The 17,063-nt window shown below is 49.2% G+C and overlaps 3 protein-coding genes across 4 annotated transcripts in view; 1 reads left to right on the top strand and 2 right to left on the bottom strand.

Annotated features, from left to right (window-relative positions):
• Window positions 1-2,977, bottom strand: part of DNAJC17 (DnaJ heat shock protein family (Hsp40) member C17) — a 43,917-nt gene extending 40,940 nt beyond the window's left edge. For both annotated transcript variants that reach the window (XM_006778083.2, XM_015557560.1), the window contains exon 1: window positions 2,814-2,977. In XM_006778083.2, the coding sequence (XP_006778146.1) occupies window positions 2,814-2,891 (78 nt within the window). In that variant the 5' untranslated portion in view covers window positions 2,892-2,977. The remainder of the gene's footprint in view (window positions 1-2,813) is intronic.
• Window positions 2,978-3,077: 100 nt separating this feature from the next.
• Window positions 3,078-9,402, top strand: ZFYVE19 (zinc finger, FYVE domain containing 19). The gene is made up of 11 exons (XM_006778084.2): window positions 3,078-3,320; window positions 4,574-4,695; window positions 4,861-4,914; window positions 5,297-5,415; window positions 5,592-5,737; window positions 6,026-6,134; window positions 7,577-7,786; window positions 8,176-8,255; window positions 8,553-8,651; window positions 8,788-8,915; window positions 8,998-9,402. Exons 1-11 carry the CDS (start codon window positions 3,267-3,269, stop codon window positions 9,074-9,076), a joined length of 1,200 nt encoding a protein of 399 aa, XP_006778147.1. The 5' UTR covers window positions 3,078-3,266; the 3' UTR covers window positions 9,077-9,402.
• A 1,013-nt stretch (window positions 9,403-10,415) lies between these two features.
• Window positions 10,416-17,063, bottom strand: part of PPP1R14D (protein phosphatase 1 regulatory inhibitor subunit 14D) — an 11,568-nt gene continuing 4,920 nt past the window's right edge. The window contains exons 2-4 of the mRNA XM_015557562.1: window positions 11,310-11,393; window positions 11,079-11,111; window positions 10,416-10,571 (exon numbers count right to left, since the gene is read on the bottom strand). Coding sequence (XP_015413048.1) covers window positions 10,506-10,571; window positions 11,079-11,111; window positions 11,310-11,393 — 183 coding nt within the window. The 3' untranslated portion in view covers window positions 10,416-10,505. The remainder of the gene's footprint in view (window positions 10,572-11,078; window positions 11,112-11,309; window positions 11,394-17,063) is intronic.

Raw genomic sequence — 17,063 nt, 5'->3', positions numbered from 1 at the left:
GACATATAGTGCTACTAGAATGTCTTCAAAGCTGGACTGACATGGGGGGGAAATACCTTTCCCTTCTAGTTCTTTCTCTTGGTTCCTGGGAGGAGGCTTCTCTTGATGTTGACACACTTTAGCCATCGTGGCACAAACACCTTGTCATGTGGGAAAACTAAAATTCGTTTCTATGTCCTTCTCTCCCTCTTCACTTTAAGCATAGACTTTGGCTCTCGTAAGCCCAGAGACCTAAGTGGACCTGACCCAAAAAAATTGATTTCCAGTCGGTTGGGCAATCTGGACTTCCCAGAGTCACCACTGAGAGGGCCTCCCTCAAAAGAGCAGCAGTCCTCTTTAGACTGTGGATCTACAGATGGATATGCTCTGCCATTTTCATTTCCTGAAAGCCAGGGTCGGCTTGTGAAAAGTTGTTAAACAACAGGTTCAATGTGAAATGTCAACCCTCACTCTAAACTTTCCCTGTTCAGAGCATCAGATGGAGACTTCATTGGGTTTTACGGTGGCTTTCTGATTTTGGGAGTTCATTGAAGAAGGAAGTTGGAAAGTTGTTGTATACTGTTAACGATTGTCTGCCCCTGTCCTGCCTGAAATACTATGACTGTTTATGAAAAGTATCTTGAATAAAGCTGGATACAGTGTGGCTTGGGGAAAAAAACAATGTACAAATGTAGAACTTAGAATAGTGCTCAGCACACGGTAAGTGTTATATGGGTGTTAGGCATTACTAATACTGAAATTTTAAGACTTAACAAACAGATATAGCAGATGTTACACATCCCCCTGGCCCATTTCTTTTCTTTTTTCTTTAAAAAATTGTTTTTAATCCTCGCCGAAACCGGTTTGGCTCAGTGGATGGAGTGTCGGCCTGCGGACTGAGAGGTCCCAGGTTTGATTCCGGTCGGGGGCATGTGCCTGGGTTGTGGGCGCGCCCCAGTGGGAGATTCGCAGGAGGCAGCTGATCGATGTTTCTAGCTCTCTATCCCTCTTCCTCTCCCTTCCTCTCTGTAAAAGATCAATAAAATACATTTTTTTAAAAATTGTTTTTAATCCTCACCAAAGGATTTTCTTTTCCACTGATTTTTTTAATATATTTTATTGATTCTTTACAGAGAGGAAGGGAGAGGAAGAGGGATAGAGAGCTAGAAACATCGATCAGCTGCCTCCTGCACACTCCCTACTGGGGATGTGTCCGCAACCAAGGTACATGCCCTTGACCAGAATCAAACTCGGGCCCCCTGAGTCCGCAGGCCGACGCTTCATCCACTGAGCCAAACCAGTCAGGGCTCCATTGATTTTTTTTAGAGAGAGTAAAAGGGAGGGAGGAGGGAGGGCGAGAGAGAGAGAGAGAGAGAGAGAGATTGGTTGCTTTCCCCACATGCCTCAACAGGGGCCTGAGATTGAACCCTCAACCAAGTACATGCCCTTGACTGGGAATCAAACCCGAGACCCTTTGATCCCCAGCCCAGCGCTTTAACCATTGACCCAAACCGGCCAGGGCCCCATGGTCCACTTGTGATTTCAGCCCAGCTGCAGGGGACAGTTCTGTGCAGGTTGACGGCAGCTCTTCCCAAGGGCCCTATGGGTCTCCCTGCTTTTGTGCCTAGAGTTTCCTCTTACAAACTCACTCAGTTAATGAGCAGGGCAGCCTGGAAGTACAGGGGCATTCATAGGCATTAATGTTCTTTTTTATTTTTTATTTACTGAGTTTCTGAGAGAGAGGGAGGGAGGGAGGGAAGTAGGAAGAGAGGCAGGGAGAAGGAGAGAAACACTGAATTGCTCCACTCATCTCCGCATTCATGGTTTGGTTGTTGCGTGTGCCCTGACCAGGGATCCACTGTCAACCTCGGAGTATGTGGAGGACGCTCTAACCCTACCCAGCCAGAGCAGGCATTGATTTTCAGCTGATGAATTACCTGCCTCCCCTTCCTACGTTGCTACCAACTACCAACCTACAACTGCCAACCATGATCCAGGGTTAGATAACAGAAATCTTAACTACAGTACAGGGTCCGAATCCCTGGCGCCTTTGTAAACACCTTCCTGGGGAACTTCAGGCCTTTCCCTAGGATCCTCCTGCTTTGGGTCCACTAGCGCATGTTGAAAGGACAACACCTGAGCACCTGCTACCTGAAAAGAGTCAATGAGCTGGGGTGGAAAAGAAAACAGAGAAGGCAGGGTCATAGGTCCCAAGGAGGGGGTGCAGAGGGAGTGGAGGCGCCTTGAGCCTTTATTCATCCTAGGCGCTAAACCAGCGGTTCTCAACCTGTGGGTCTCGACCCCTTTGGCGGTCGACCCTTTCAGAGGGGTCGCCTAAGACCATCCTGCATATCAGATATTTACATTACGATTCGTAACAGTAGCAACATTACAGTTATGAAGTAGCAACGAAAATAATTTTATGGTTGGGTCACATGAGGAACTGTATTTAAAGGGCCAATCAGCCTTCAGGAGAGACTCAAGTGCCTCCAGCCGCACTCACCGCACAAGCGGAAAGAGAGGCTGAGCCCGCGCAGGCGCACGGAGGAGGCGAGCATTCCCTCCCAGGCTCACCCACAGCCTCTCCTAGACGAGGGCCAGAGGGAGAGCACAGTATCCCGCACGAGGAGCCTCTCCTCGGTGACCCCTTCTTCCTCGTGAGGCTCTCTGACCGCCCTAGAATGGTTTGGGAGCCCAGTTTCTGAGGCCGTCAGGCAGCCCCTCGCTACCGGCCCAGGGCCCGGCCGAACCTGGACAGCGGTGCCAGTCTAGGCGCCAAGACAGAAAGGGCCGCCCGACCTCCCGGGACCGGCCCTCCTCACCACCATTCTCACCTCTTTGTCCGCCGCCTTCTCCTCAATGCCTAGCAGCGCGTACAGGTCCATCTGTAAGAGCTCCTTGGCCACCGACATGGTTCCAACCCTGACCGGATTCGTACTACAACTCCCAAGAGTCTAAACGTGCGCGGGACTCTTCCGGAACACTGTCGGCCCCGAGCCGCTAAATGGCGCTTAGCCCCCTGGGAAATGTGTTCTGTGTCAAGCTTGATTGCCACTGAAGGAAGTGGGCTGTCGTGAATGAACTACAACTCCCAGCAGCCCTCGCGCCCGCCGCTGTTGCTCTCCAACCAGGATGGCCGGTAGCGATTTCCCTGCGGGAGGCCGTGGCAGGCTCGCGCGAGTGGGTGTGAGGGACAGGGGCGGAGCTGGGTGAAGGTCCACGGGCCCCGTACCTCGCGGGCGTGATCGCAACTCTGCCGGCCGTGCCGCTCCACGCCGGGAGCCAGGATGGAGAGCAGGTGCTACGGCTGCGCTGTCAAGTTCACCCTCTTCAAGAAGGAGGTGAGCCTTCTCTCCCCGTGGGCTGGAGGGCCAGGGAGAACGCGGAGTGGAGGGAAATACACGGGACTTGCAGCCCATAGACTGCCTTCCAGCCTTTTCCAAGGTATGATTCTCAGGATTGCTCCTTAGTTCCCATTTCTGTAAAATGGGGCTTGCACTCCCTCGCTTGCCGGTTGGTGTGGGTCCAGCGAGGTGCTGGAGGGAAAAGCTCTCTGTAAAACTGTAAGGCGCGCTCCTGTGGGTTTTGGAAAGCTAGACTTTTCTGTCTGCCGAGTGTAGGGTCCGGCTGTTTCCTCCCCCTCGGTCCTGCTGCTTCTCCGCCGCCCTGTGCCCACTCTCCATCACGCCTTGTCCCGTTACTCCCTCTGCTCTGGAGCCCTCGCCGTCTGGCAGCCTGCCCTCCCGGGTTCCCTCCGTTAGGTTCCCGACCTTTCCCCTGCCCGCAGGGCTCCGTGGCAGAGCCTTTCCGCCCTCCAGCACAGACCCACGAGTTCCCCTGGTAACTGCAGGCCGGCTGTGCCCCAGCAGTGACTAGAAGATAGGAACCACACAGGGTGAGTGAAGCACGTAGGGAGGCAGGTCCGTGCAGTTCTTGGAAACCTGGGTTTGGGAGGCAGGGTGGTCAGCGTTCACATTTGAGCTCTGATGCCTTATTCAGAGGGTGACTTTTGTTTGGGCAAGTCATGTAACCTCTCCGACCCCCACCTAAAATAGGAACAATAATGCTGGGCATCAGGATTAAGTAAAATAGTGTGCAGACACTCTGAGGATTAAATCAGCTGAAGAATGTTAAATACTGAGCTTAGCGCCTGACATGCAGTCAGTGCTTAATAAATGGAGGCTATTGTTATGGCCCCATCCTGAGCCACGCCTCCCTCCATCTTGCTGGAGCAGAGAAGGCCTGAGCTCTGCACTTTCTCTGATTCTCCGTTGTTGAGGAGTCAGTGACCAAGGGGCTTTGCCTGTTTGTCTTCTATACCCCGGTGTCAGGAAGTTGAAGACCGGTTAGACAGAAAGCATGGAAATTTTGTATGAAGCTTTCCCTGATTTGAATAAAAGACTGGAGATGGAGGAATCACTTTACTCCACCCTTGTGTCTCCCCAGGCCTTAGGGTCCCCGCCCCTCATCCTCTTCTCAGCAGCTGTTCATACCTTCAGTGTCGTCTTCTCTCGTCTAGGTGCTCAGAGAGTGCCAGGGAGGAGCCTGCCTGAGTGGTTGGGACGTGGATAACCCTGCTTCGTGTTTCTTGTAGATTGGCTGTAAGAACTGTGGCCGGGCCTTCTGTTCCAGCTGCCTGAGCTTCAGTGCAGCGGTGCCCCGGGCCGGGAACACCCAACAGAAAGTCTGCAAACAGTGCCACGAGGCCCTGACCAGGTGAGAAGCTGACAAGGGCGAGGACTCAGCCCACCACGGCAGCAGGCAGCTGGCCAGCCCTGGTAGCCTGTGCTCTGTGGCCCGAGGTCCGCTCAGGAAGTGTTTGGGGTGGGGGCACTGACTGGCAGATGTCAGGGCTTCTGAAACCAGATTTCTTCTCTATAGAGGATCTTCTCCTGCCAGTGCCTCCAAGTGGTCACCACCTCAGAACTATAAGAAGTAAGTGCTGAAGGGACAGAGACAAATGTGGATGGGGGAAGGGCAAGGAGCCCCAGGGACGGACTCTTCCCAGCCTCTCGATCAGATGAACACAGGGCCAGGAGACTATCCGTCTTGAAGGCTCCTACCTGCCCTCCTGGGATCAGAAAGCAGCTCAAGAGCCCTCTCCCCAGAAACAGTTCTTGATACATATGCTTTCTGTTGGACCCTCTGGCTGGGCAGCTGGGTTGAGCTGCAGGCCAACATGCATGAGGACCACAGAAGACTGTCCATGGGAGGCCTCCCTAGATGCCTAGAAATGATTTGAATGGGGAAAAGTGAGGGGGTGCCTTCGCCCCACCCTTCTGCCTTCTTCAAGAGTCTTTATCTCATATCCTGCCAGGCGTGTGGCAGCCTTGGAAGCCAAGCAGAAGTCCAGCACTCTCCAGAGCCATGGACTGACCCCACAAGACCAAGTCATCGCTGAGCGCCTAGCGCGGCTCCGCCAGGAGAACAAGCCCAGTGAGCAGGGGCAGGCAGGGCGGCCTAAAGCAGCGGTCACCAGCTGGGGGTCTGCGGACCACGGGTGGTCCATGAGGTCCGAAAGGTTGGCGACCGCTGGCCTAAAGGACACTATCTGGGGTTCCTGGGACTGGGATTCCTCTGGACCTTACAGATTTCCCCCATGCCAATTGCAGAGTCAGTGCCCTCACAGGCAGAGATAGAAGCCAGGCTAGCCGCACTGAGGGCCGAAACCCAGAGTTCCATCCCTTCCACCCAGGAGATGGAGGCACGACTTGCCGCACTGCAGGGCAGAGTTCCACCTTCTCAGACCCCCCAGCCGGTGAGTGCTGTGGCTTGAGAGGGAAGGGGGTCCTGGTACATGTGTGCTTATGTACTCCCGTTGGAGCTGGCAAGCCTCTGACTCCCACCCCCGATCCTCAGGTCTGCCGCCAGGCCAGGGAACCCCCTCTGGTTGGGGATGGTCAGACCTACTCAATTATGTGGGCCCTGGATTAGCCCCTTTCCTTGAGCTTTGGGGACTCCTCAGCCTTCACTGACAGAGACTGCTCTGGACCTTATGGTGTGGCTTCCCCATCCTGATCCCCACTGAGTTCCCTCCTCTGAGCAGGCGCATCAGCCACCAGACACCAGGACCCAGGCCCAGCAGGCGCAGGATCTGCTGACACAGCTCACAGCAGAAGTGGCTATTGATGAGAGCTGGGAAGGAGGAAGCCCAGGTAACTTCTCCACCTGGGCCCCAGGGACCTGCCCTCCTTTCTCCCCAGGTGGGAGAGGCTCTGCGGCCCACTGGGAGGTGAATATATGTAAATCAGAGAACAATCAGCATTATAAGAGCTACCATTTATTGAGTGTTAACTTCTATGGGAGCCAGTGTAAGCCTAGTGGATAGTGTGTGGACTTTAGAATCAGTCAGTGATTCTCTCTCCTTCCACTTACCAGCTGTGTGATCCTGGGAAAGTCTCACTTTCCTCATCTGTAAAATGGAGGGGTGTGTGCATGTGTGTGTGTTAAAACCTACCTTGTGGGGAAGTTTGGAGGAATAAATGAGATGATCCAATAAGTTCTTAGGACCCTGCCTGGCTGTAGTAAGTGCTCAGTGAGTGTTCTTTGCAATGATGATGATAAGGAGGAGGAAGAGGCTACTTAAATTTAATTAAAATTAAATAAAATGTAACATTCTGTCCCCTCAGTGGTACTAGCCACATTTCAAGTGCTCAGTTCCACATGTGGCTCATGGCCACCATCTTGGACTGCACAAATATAAACCATGATGTGGAATGTTTCCATCATTATAAAAACCATATTGGACTGTGCTATTCAAAGGCTTCCAAGCAGTGGTTCTCAACTAAGGATGATTTCCCCTCCGTGGCCCATTTGACAGTGTCTGGAGACTTTTTAGTTGTCAAAACTCGGAATGTACCACAGGCATCTAGTGAGCAGAAGCTAAGGATGCCGCTAAAACATCATGTAATGCACAGGACAGCCCCACAGCAAAGAATTATCCTGCCCCAAACGTCAATAGAACCACCATCGAGAAGCCCTGCTTTAGAGACACAATCTCATCGAACATCCTCAGTAATCCTATAGGTACATACTCTAATTATCCATATTTTATAAATGAGGCAACTGAGGCCTGGTGAGCTAAGGGAACTTGATCAAGATCACACAACCGTTAAATAACAAAGCTAGGACTTGAACCCCAAGCTGTCTGCTTTCAAACCTTTTGGTCTGATAGTGAGCTAAAGGGAACATGTCAAAGCCACACCCACTCTGTCAGAATTCCTCCAGCCTCGTCACTTATATGTAAGACCTCAGGGTCTGCCATGTCCTCTCTCTGCTGCTCCCGGGACATGCTGGTTCACCTGTAGGGCAGAGACACTGGCTGGACTTTGGCCTCCCCATAACCTGATTATTTGGGACACTGATTCTCAGACCATTTTCCCCCCAGTATAAAACACTGGTAATCGTAGCGGTTTTTTCCAACTACATCCATCCCAGCCCACCTGATATTTCCTTTGTAATATAAACCACAGAGCTAGTGCTGAACAGAAAGCTGATGCTCTGTAGGGATTTATAAAATGTTGAGAAATGGGCTCAGTGGCTTCTGATGAGAGATCTTGGAATATCTCTGCCCCCCTGACTGCATTGCTCCTTCCAGCTGCCGCTATTCAGAATGACCTCAACCAGGGTTGGCCAGGAGGCCTGAGTGCGAATTCCAAGGGGCAGGCCACCCGGTCCCTGGATGGGGAGAAGAGCAGGCTGCTGGCCGAAGCAGCAGTCGAGCTGCGGGAGGAGAACACAAGGCAAGAGCGGATCCTGGACCTTGCCAAGCGCCTGGCTGTGCTTCGGGGACGGGACCCTGACAGAGGTAGAATCTGGGGAGCAGCCCCCACACCCAGGCCAAGTTCTGTGAAAGGGCTGCCGGGGAGTTGGGGGGTGTCTCTGTGTCCGGGGGTCTATCGAGCTCTGCCCAGAGCCACCAGGAAAGTACTGGAGCAAAGCAGTGGCTGAGAAAAAAGTGGCAGCCGTCAGGGGGCAGGGGACCCCTAGTCCCTTCAGGTGCAGAGCCTGTTCCTGACCCCGAGCCCTGCCGGGTGGAGCAGGGACGGGGGGGCCCGATCAGAATGGCTGCAGAGACTGCTCAGCTCTGGACCAACTGCCACTGGAAACCAAACCAGCTCCCGGGAGCAAGAGTATAGCCACTCTGGCGAACTCTCAGCCTCACTCCTCCCCTGCTCCTACCTCTCTCCCTCCAAGTGACCCTCCAAGACTATCGCCTCCCAGACAGTGATGACGACGAGGATGAGGAGACGGCCATCCAGAGAGTCCTGCAGCAGGTGGGCCTGCCTTACTCACTGCCACCCTTTGTCCGGCCCCTACCTCACTGTCCCATCGCCCACCTGGCCCATTCGTCCGGCCTCCATCTGGGACTCAGTAGCCAGTCGCTCTGCTGCTGTTCCAGCTGGGGTCCCTCTGTCCCTATGACCCAGACCTGGCCCCTGGAGATGGGGTGTCAGCAGCCATAGGCAACAGATAAAGGAAGATGGGTTGAGAAGCTAAGGCCACAGCACCTTCGGGGTGTGGGGAGGACCTGGGCCACGAGCAGGGAGCTGTACCCTTTGCCCTGTCCACAGCTCACTGAAGAAGCCGCCCTGGATGAGGCAAGTGGCTTTAACATCCCCGCAGAGCCAGCACTGCAACCCCCGGCCACATCCTGCATGGCAGAGCCTCAGGTGAGAACAGCCCCAGACACAGACTGAGGGGCCTCCGCAGCCTCCCCGCTGACCGGCTGACTGCTCTGGCCGCAGCCCCCCCACCTCCCCAGCCCCTCAGGGACCTCACTTGCCCCATTCCTCTCTGCTCCAGAAGGCCCAGGCTCTGGCCCCCAGGCCTGAGGCTGAGGAAGAGCAGCTCCCCTGGTGCTGCATCTGCAATGAGGACGCCACCTTGCGCTGTGCTGGCTGCGACGGAGACCTCTACTGTGTCCGCTGCTTCCGGTGGGTACAGCCAGAATGTTCTTTGGGACTGGGATGCCCAAGGGCTGCCTGGGATCCCTGACCTCTTTCTCTTTTTCCACAGGGAAGGTCATGATGCCTTTGAACTTAAAGAGCACCAGACATCTGCTTACCACCCCCGACATGCAGGCCAAGGACACTGAGGACACCCTGGCCTCCCAGGAAGGTCGTCCTACAGGCAATCACACAGGCTGGGGCACCTGATGGGAGAGCATTTCAAGCTCGACTGCTCATGGGTGCACCCTTTCCTGAGCCTCGATGTCCATGAAGGGGGAAGGATTCTGCATTGGGAATGGTGACTGGAGGAGCCAAGGGAAGGCAGAAGTCAGGAGCCCTCCACCAGCAAAGCCTGGACTGGAAAGACCAGACTGACTCCAAGAATGAGCCTTGAAACCTGCTCAAGGGCCCCAGCACTGAATGTATCAAATAAAGTATGTTGAGTCCTTGGGCCCAGCGTCGTTGATCTCTAGAACCTGTGGGCCCTGAGCCTGGGTCCTTGGAGAGGCGGCAAAAGCAAAGTAGGCTGTAAATCCAGTCCTACAGAGTGAGGGAGAGGGTTGAGCCCTCATGCAAGATTCTCTCGTCAGGAACAGTACCACCCGTCTCGGAGGCCTTGTAGACCAGAGGCATGAATTTGTTCAACTGAACGGAAGTGTGGGTCCTGCTCTGGGCAGCCCACCTTAGCCCCAGCCCCCACTATCGTGATTCTCGGCCTCTCTAGGACTCAGACGCTGCGTGCACAAACAGTGGAAGCACGCCCTGCTTCCTGCCTTATTCCCAAAGGGCACCAACTTCAGGGCTCCTGTGCCAACCTGCCTGCTGTTCTGACTCGTGTCTGTTGCTAGCAACTCCCTCCTGGCCTCTTAGCCCGAACCCCATCCCCTCTGCTTAGCCCCTGCTTTTTCTCTTCCTCTGGCTGGAGCCAGCGCTGGAAAGAGTCCTCAGCCTGAGGCCTCCTGCATCCCTTAGCTGGGGAGGAGGTTTCAGCCTTCCCCGATGTCCCAGACCCAGGTAGCTTTTTCCTGTTGCCTCCTCTGGGATTCAAAACTGGTCTTTGCCACTTGGGCTCCTGTTGATGATGACAGGAGGCTTTGTGTCTTAGCCTCAGGGCCTTGCTAGATTATGATCTCTGAAGCAGAACTGTGACCTTCATTTTTAAATTCTCAAAGATTGGACGGATGGATGGATGGATGGATGGATGGTTGGTGGTTGGATGGTGAGGTGAGAGGATAGAGTGTGCCAGGATGCTCGCCTCCTGGTATATCACTTCACCCTCTCCCTCTCCCATCCCTCAGCACAGACATGCTCCACACTCCATTCAGCTGGGACTCCTAAAGGTTTTATCCACTTGGCTGTCAAGGAAAACACGGGGCAGCAGCCATGACTGGCTCCCAGAAAGCCCAACTGACAAGAACTAGCTGCGACTGTACATACAGCAGGGGTGGCACATGTGACCTCATCTTCCAATGTTCCTTGTCCATGTTCCAAGGAGCCACTTCCCTCTCAGCCCGGAATCCGGAGGCTGGGGCAGGCCTGGCGGTGCTGAGGCTGCTAAACGTAGTGACACGAGTCTTATTTCTGAGGCCGACTGAGTCTCCGGAGTTTCTTGAGTTGACTGAGCAGCTCGGAGATAAAAGGCTGAGGAGAAATGGGTGAGATTAAGGCATGGAATCATACCCACCACCATGTGTTCCCCCAATATCTCCCTTACCCCATCTCCTAGAGCAGTGGCTCTCAACCTTCCTAATGCCGTGACCCTTTAATACAGTTCCTCATGTTATGGTGACCCCCAACCATAAAATTATTTTTGTTGCTACTTCATAACTATAATTTTGCTACTGTTATGAATCATAATGTAAATATCTGATATTCAGGATGTATTTTCATTGTTGCAAATTGAACATAATTAAAGCATAGTGATTAATCATCACAAAAACAATATGTAATTATATATGTGTTTTCTGATGGTCTTAGGTGACCCCTGTGAAAGGGTCATTCGACCCCCAAAGGGGTCGTGACCCACAGGTTGAGAACCGCTGTCCTAGAGCCAGGGAAGGGGGGAACGACACAGGCCCAAGCTTTCCTTTCATTAGTTTCCTCCCCACTGGGCCTCCTCTTACCCCCACAACAGCAAAGCGTCCTTACCTCTGTGGGGCTGGGACAGTCTCGGAGAAGAGCCTGGGTAGAAGAGAGCAGACAGTGGGTCCCTGAGCCACCGCACTTTCCCACAAGCCCCCACTCAGTCTTCCAGGAATCCCCTCTGATGGGGTTCTCCCACGCCACCCAAGGAAGCAGAGCCTGGGTTCCTAGCCTCCCCTTAGTCCAAGCCCAGCTTCCAACCCCAACCCCTGCCCCAGGGCTCAGCCCCCATTCTACCTCCAAATGAGTTTTCTGCCCCTCTGTGGAGAGTTCCATGAGGGCTTCCAGGTCGATCTCCAGCTCAGGAGGGGTTGGGTGATCCTGTTTGGGAATCACATGGGGCTCAGAGAGGCCTGGCCAGCTAGTGCTGGAGTGAGAGTTACTGTCAGGGGCTCACCCATCCCCCACTCTATTTTCCATGTTCAGTTCCTCTCGTCTTATTCAAACCATGCATTCATCCTTCCATGACAGTTACTGGGCGCCTACTGTGATCTACCGGAACAGCCCTAGAAGTCTTTAAAAAGAGTGTCTGTTTTAATTTCAAAAGTTTTACATATATTGTTGGTAGAGATGTAAATGGTACAGCTGCTTTGGAGAAGTTTGGTCGTTCCTTAAAATGTTAAATATATATTTATCATCTGGCCCAGTAATTCCACTCCTAGGTCTATTCCCAAAAGAAATGAAAACATATGTCCACACAAAAAATTTGCACATGAACGTTCATGGCAGCAGCATTTATACTAGCCAAAAAGTCTAAAACAACCCAAATGCCCACCAACTGATGAATGGATAAATGAAATGCGATGCAGCCCTGCAATGTTACTCATCAATAAAAGGAACAAAGCACTGATTCGTGCTACAACATGGACGAACCTTGAAAACATTGTTAGTGAAAGAAACCAGTTATAAAAGGCTACATATTATATGATTCAATTTGTATGAAATGTCCAGAATAGATAAATCTATGGAGACATAAAGTAGATTAGTGGTTTCTTAGGGCTGGGAATGGTGGCAGTAGGGAATGAGGAATGATTGCCAATGGATTCAGGGTTTCTTTGGGGGGCGATGAAATGGCCTAAAATTAGATTGTGGTGGTTGCACAACCATTTGAAGATATTTAAAATATGAAATTTCCCATTTTGAGTGGTGAATTATATGGTATGTGAAATAAAGCTATCTTTAAAAGTTATTATAGTCGCCCTGGCCGGTTTGGCTCAATGGATAGAGCGTCAGCCTGCGGACTGAAAGGTCCTAGATTCGATTCTGGCCAAGGGCACATGCCAGGGTTGCGGGCTTGATTCCCAGTAGGGGGCGTACAATCAATGATTCTCTCTCTCATGATGCTTCTATCTCTCTCCCTCTCCCTTCCTCTCTAAAATCAATAAAGATATTTTTTTAAGTTATTATGGTCATTGAAAAAAATTAACTACAGAAGTTAAAATTAAAAAGATGAAAGAAGCTCAAGAGAATAAGAAGACAAGCCACAGATTGGGAGAAAATATTTGCAAAAGACATATATATCTGAAAAAAACTGCTATCCAAAAATATATAAAGAACTCTTAAAAGCTGGTGGGAATACAAAGGGGTACAGTCACTTTGGAAGACAGCCTGTTTCTTACAGAACTGAACACAGTCTTACCATACAATCCCGCAATTGTGATCCTTGGTATTTACCCAAATGACTTGAAAACATTTCCACACAAAAACCTGCACACAACCGACAATTAGATACCACTGCACACCTATTAAAATGGCAAGAAATCTGAAACACTGACAACACCAAATGCTGGTGAGGATGCAGAGCAATGGGAACTCTCATTCATGGCTGGTGGGAATACAAAGGGGTACAGTCACTTTGGAAGACAGCCTGTTTCTTACAGAACTGAACACAGTCTTACCATACAATCCCGCAATTGTGATCCTTGGTATTTACCCAAATGACTTGAAAACATTTCCACACAAAAACCTGCACACAAATATTTATAGGAACTTCATTCATAGTTGCCAAAACTTGGATGTGACAAAGATGTCCTTCCTTAGGTAAAAGGATAACAAACCGTGGTACGTCCAGCCAATGGAATATTTCTCAGCATTAAAACAAAATGAGCTGTCAAGCCATGAAAAGACATGGAGGAACCTTAAGTTCATATAACTAAGTGAACGGAGCCAATCTAAAAAGTCTACCTTCAGCTTGGAGCTGACAATCACCTTGCAGTATCTCCAGGGCAAAGCAGCCATGCCTGGGAAATACAATATATTTAAAAAAATAAAATAAAATAAAAAGTCTACATATTGTATAATTCTAACTATATAATATTTTAGAAAAGGCAAAACTATAGAAACAGTAAAAAGATCAATGGTTGCCAGGAGTCGCGGGGAGGCTGGGATGAATAGGGGATACACAGAGAGTGTTCAGGGCAGTGAAACTATTCTGTATGATATTATAATAGTGGATACATGTCAATATACATGTGTCAAAACCATAGAATGTATAACACCAAGAGTGAATCCTAATATAAAATATGGACTTTGGGTGATTACGATGTGCTGGTATAAATTTATCAGCTATAACAAGTGCACTCACTGCTCTGGTGGGAGACATTGATAGTAAGGGAGACTGTGTACTATGTGTGGGGACGAGGAATAATGGAACTCTGTACATTCTGCTCACTTCTGCTGTGAACCTAAAACTGCTCTAAAAATCAAAGTCTATTTTTAAAAAAAGATGTGAGTTCAAGGGCCAAGATTTAATAAACTTAATAATTTTTACTGCATCACCGAGGACTTCCGTAAGTGAAAGTGGTGTGGTGGTGAAGAACATGATTACTAGTACAGGCTGGTGTCACTTTTCTTTTTAATGGATTGAGGTGACGCGGATTAATAAAGTTAAATAGATTTCAGGTGTACAATTCTACAATCTGTATATTGTATTGTGTGTTCACCACCCCAAGTCAGGTCTCCTTCCATCGCCATTTATCTCTCCCTCACCCTCTTCTACACCCTCCCATCCCTTTTCCCTCTGGTAATCACCATACTGTTGTCTGTGTCTATGAGGGTCCTTTTCTTTTTTTCTTAATCACTTCACCTTTTTCACCCAGCCTGCCAGCCCCCCTCCCCGCTGACATCTGTCAGTCTGTTCTCTATGAGTCTATTTCTATTTTGTTTTTTAATTTTGTTCATTAGACTCCACCTATAAGTGAACTCGTACGGTACTTGACTTTCTCTGACAGGCTCATTTCACTTAGCATAATACTCTCCATATCTATCCATGCTATTGCAAAAGGTAAGATTTCCTTCTTTTTATGGCCGAGTAGTATTCCATTGCGTAAACACACCACAGCTTCCTGATCCACTCGTCTACTAATGGACACTTGGGCTGCTTCCAGATCTTGGCTATTGTAAATAACACTGCAATGAGCATAGGGGTGCGTGGTGTCACTTTATTGATTCATTCTAAGAGCCATCGTTGCTTTTGCATCATCAGTACAAGTGTCCACATAGTGAAAAAGGCAAACAACATCTTAGTATTATTGTGAAAATAATCACAGGCCCCCTGAAATGGTCTTGGGAACCCCTGGAGTCACCAGAACACACTTCAAGAAGTGCGGCCTTACCCATTTTTCTATTAGCTTGTTCAGTTTTTTCTTACTGATTAAAAAAAAACAAAACAAGATTAGCCCTAGCATTCCACATATGATAGAAATATCATTTGTCCAGAAGGGTTTGGGGAAATAGGTGTATGTGTTTAAATAGTTAAATCTAATGATCGTTTCCATTTTAGGTTTTGCTTCCTTTTTATGTTATGCTTAACAAGTTCTTTCCATACTGATTTGGATAGTTTATATTCGCCTTTCCAAATCTCACCTTTTTCATTTGGTTATGAATCCTTTGGGATAATAATAAATATGTGTCAAGTGGCTACTATTAACCTGGCGCTGTGAACTTGGGAAACTCAGTGAACAAAACAAAGAACCTGCCCTCAAAGAGCTTACAAGTAGGGTGAAAGGGCTATCTTAGAACCTGGCATTGTTTTCATAGACATGATAGGAACAGATGTACTAAGTAATCAAGTTGTGTAATTAAACTAAAGGTAGAGGACATTGGAGCAACTTTTTGGACTATGGAAATGTCCCATATCTTGACTGGGGTACTGGATACCTTATAGCAAAGTACATTCACATGGAGATTTCAAACGAGCCAATTTTATTCTATAATTGATTTTTAAAAAATATCTTTTATTGGTTTCAGAGACAAATTAACAGTTTTGGTCCTTCCATTCCTTTTTCAAAGTAAACAGTGCTAGGCGTCTAAGATAGCTCTTTCATCCTAAACTCCAGACTTCCCCTTTGCTTCCTTGGTTTCTAGCTCATCTGATTCAGCATGCATTCATTTAATGCATATTTATTGAGAGAATGCTGTACACCAAGCATTGTGATGAATATTGGGGTTATAATAGCAAGACAGACAGACATGATGATCCTGCCCTTGAAAAGCTTAGAGTCTCCTGAGGGATACAGACATATGAAAAAGCAGTTGCACTAGGTGGTAAGCACGCTGATGAGATACTTTGGGAGAATATGGAAGAAAAACCGAACCGAGCCTGGGGTTTAGGAAGGCTTTCTGGAAGGAAGTGACCTCTAATCCGAGACCAGAAGGCTGGTAAGAGTTAACCAGATATTTAACTTCTGGTCATGATGGAGTAGCAGGGACCAGATTTATTCTCCCAACATAAGTGCTAGAACACTAGACAAAAATATATGAACAGTGTTTTCAGACATTAAACAAGAATGCCTGCGAGAGAGGGGAAATGAAAGAGGTAAACTCCATACTTGCCCTGAATTGCTTTCTAGAGGCCATTTCCAGACAAGAGAGCAGAGAGAGAGAGAACCCAAGCAGAGCACAGTGGTCTTGCCACGTTGACATGACAGAGATCAGAATTCAGGGTTGAGGTGACTGGAATCTGCTGGACAAAGTTCTGGAGAGGAGGGAGTCAGAAAGAAAACAACCTTCAGAAATCTGCATCAGGGGTCTCTTAAGTCTGCTGAACACAAGTGCACATGCCTAGGGTAAAACTTCACGAAGCCAGGCACCCTGAGATACCGAAAGCATGGAGTGAACAGTTCCTAGACCTCACAGAGGTGTGCAGACAAGTCGAAGTCCACCCAGCCAGAGCGCAGTCAGCACTGATCATGCAGGGATTCAGCAGAGACCTCAGAGGGGCCATGCTTCCCCACGGGGGTAAATTATTCTCTAGGTTAAAGGCGACTCCAGACTAATGCTAACAGAGCTTAAAACCAGCCTCAGCAGAACCTCAAGTAACCAAACTACCGACTAGGATAAAGCCCAACCTTCTTAAAGGAAGAAAAAAAATCCAGTTACTCAACAACATAAAGTTTACAATACAATTCAGTATCCAGATAGATAGTCATGGCAAGAAGCAGAAAATGGTCCCTATAAACTAGAAGGAAGATCAATTCATAGAATCAGACCCACAAATGACAGAGATGATGGAACTAGACAAGGAAAACATGAACACAGTAATGATGAAAATAAAAGATATGAGGAAGAACCAAACAACTAGAGATGAAAAATACAATATTTTAAATGAAAAATTTACTGGATGGAAATAACAGCATACTTGCAGAAAAAAGGATCAGATGACCTGGAAGATATAGCAAAAGAAACGGGTCAAAATGAAGTACAGAAAGATAAAAACCTGGGCAGTGGGAGAAAAGAAACAGAACAGCTTTGGTGACCTGTGGGATAATATCAAGTGGTCTAGCATACATGTAATTTGAAATCCCAAAAGTTGGGGGGTGAAATTATCCTATCTAATAAAGAGATACTAAGCAAATTAACCCTCACACACTCACAAGGTGGCTGCCTATGACCAAGCTGCAGGGGGTTAGTAAGGGACGACCAAACGACTGAACAAGCAGGCTGCATGGGGCGACTAGGCTGGCGGGAGGGCTGTGAGAGGTGACCAGGCTG

Source organism: Myotis davidii, unplaced genomic scaffold (genome assembly GCF_000327345.1).
Source record: "Myotis davidii unplaced genomic scaffold, ASM32734v1 scaffold46, whole genome shotgun sequence".
Taxonomy (NCBI): Eukaryota; Metazoa; Chordata; class Mammalia; order Chiroptera; family Vespertilionidae; genus Myotis; species Myotis davidii.
The sequence above is the reverse complement of the archived record's forward strand: the minus strand, read 5'-3'. Positions and strand labels throughout refer to the sequence as shown.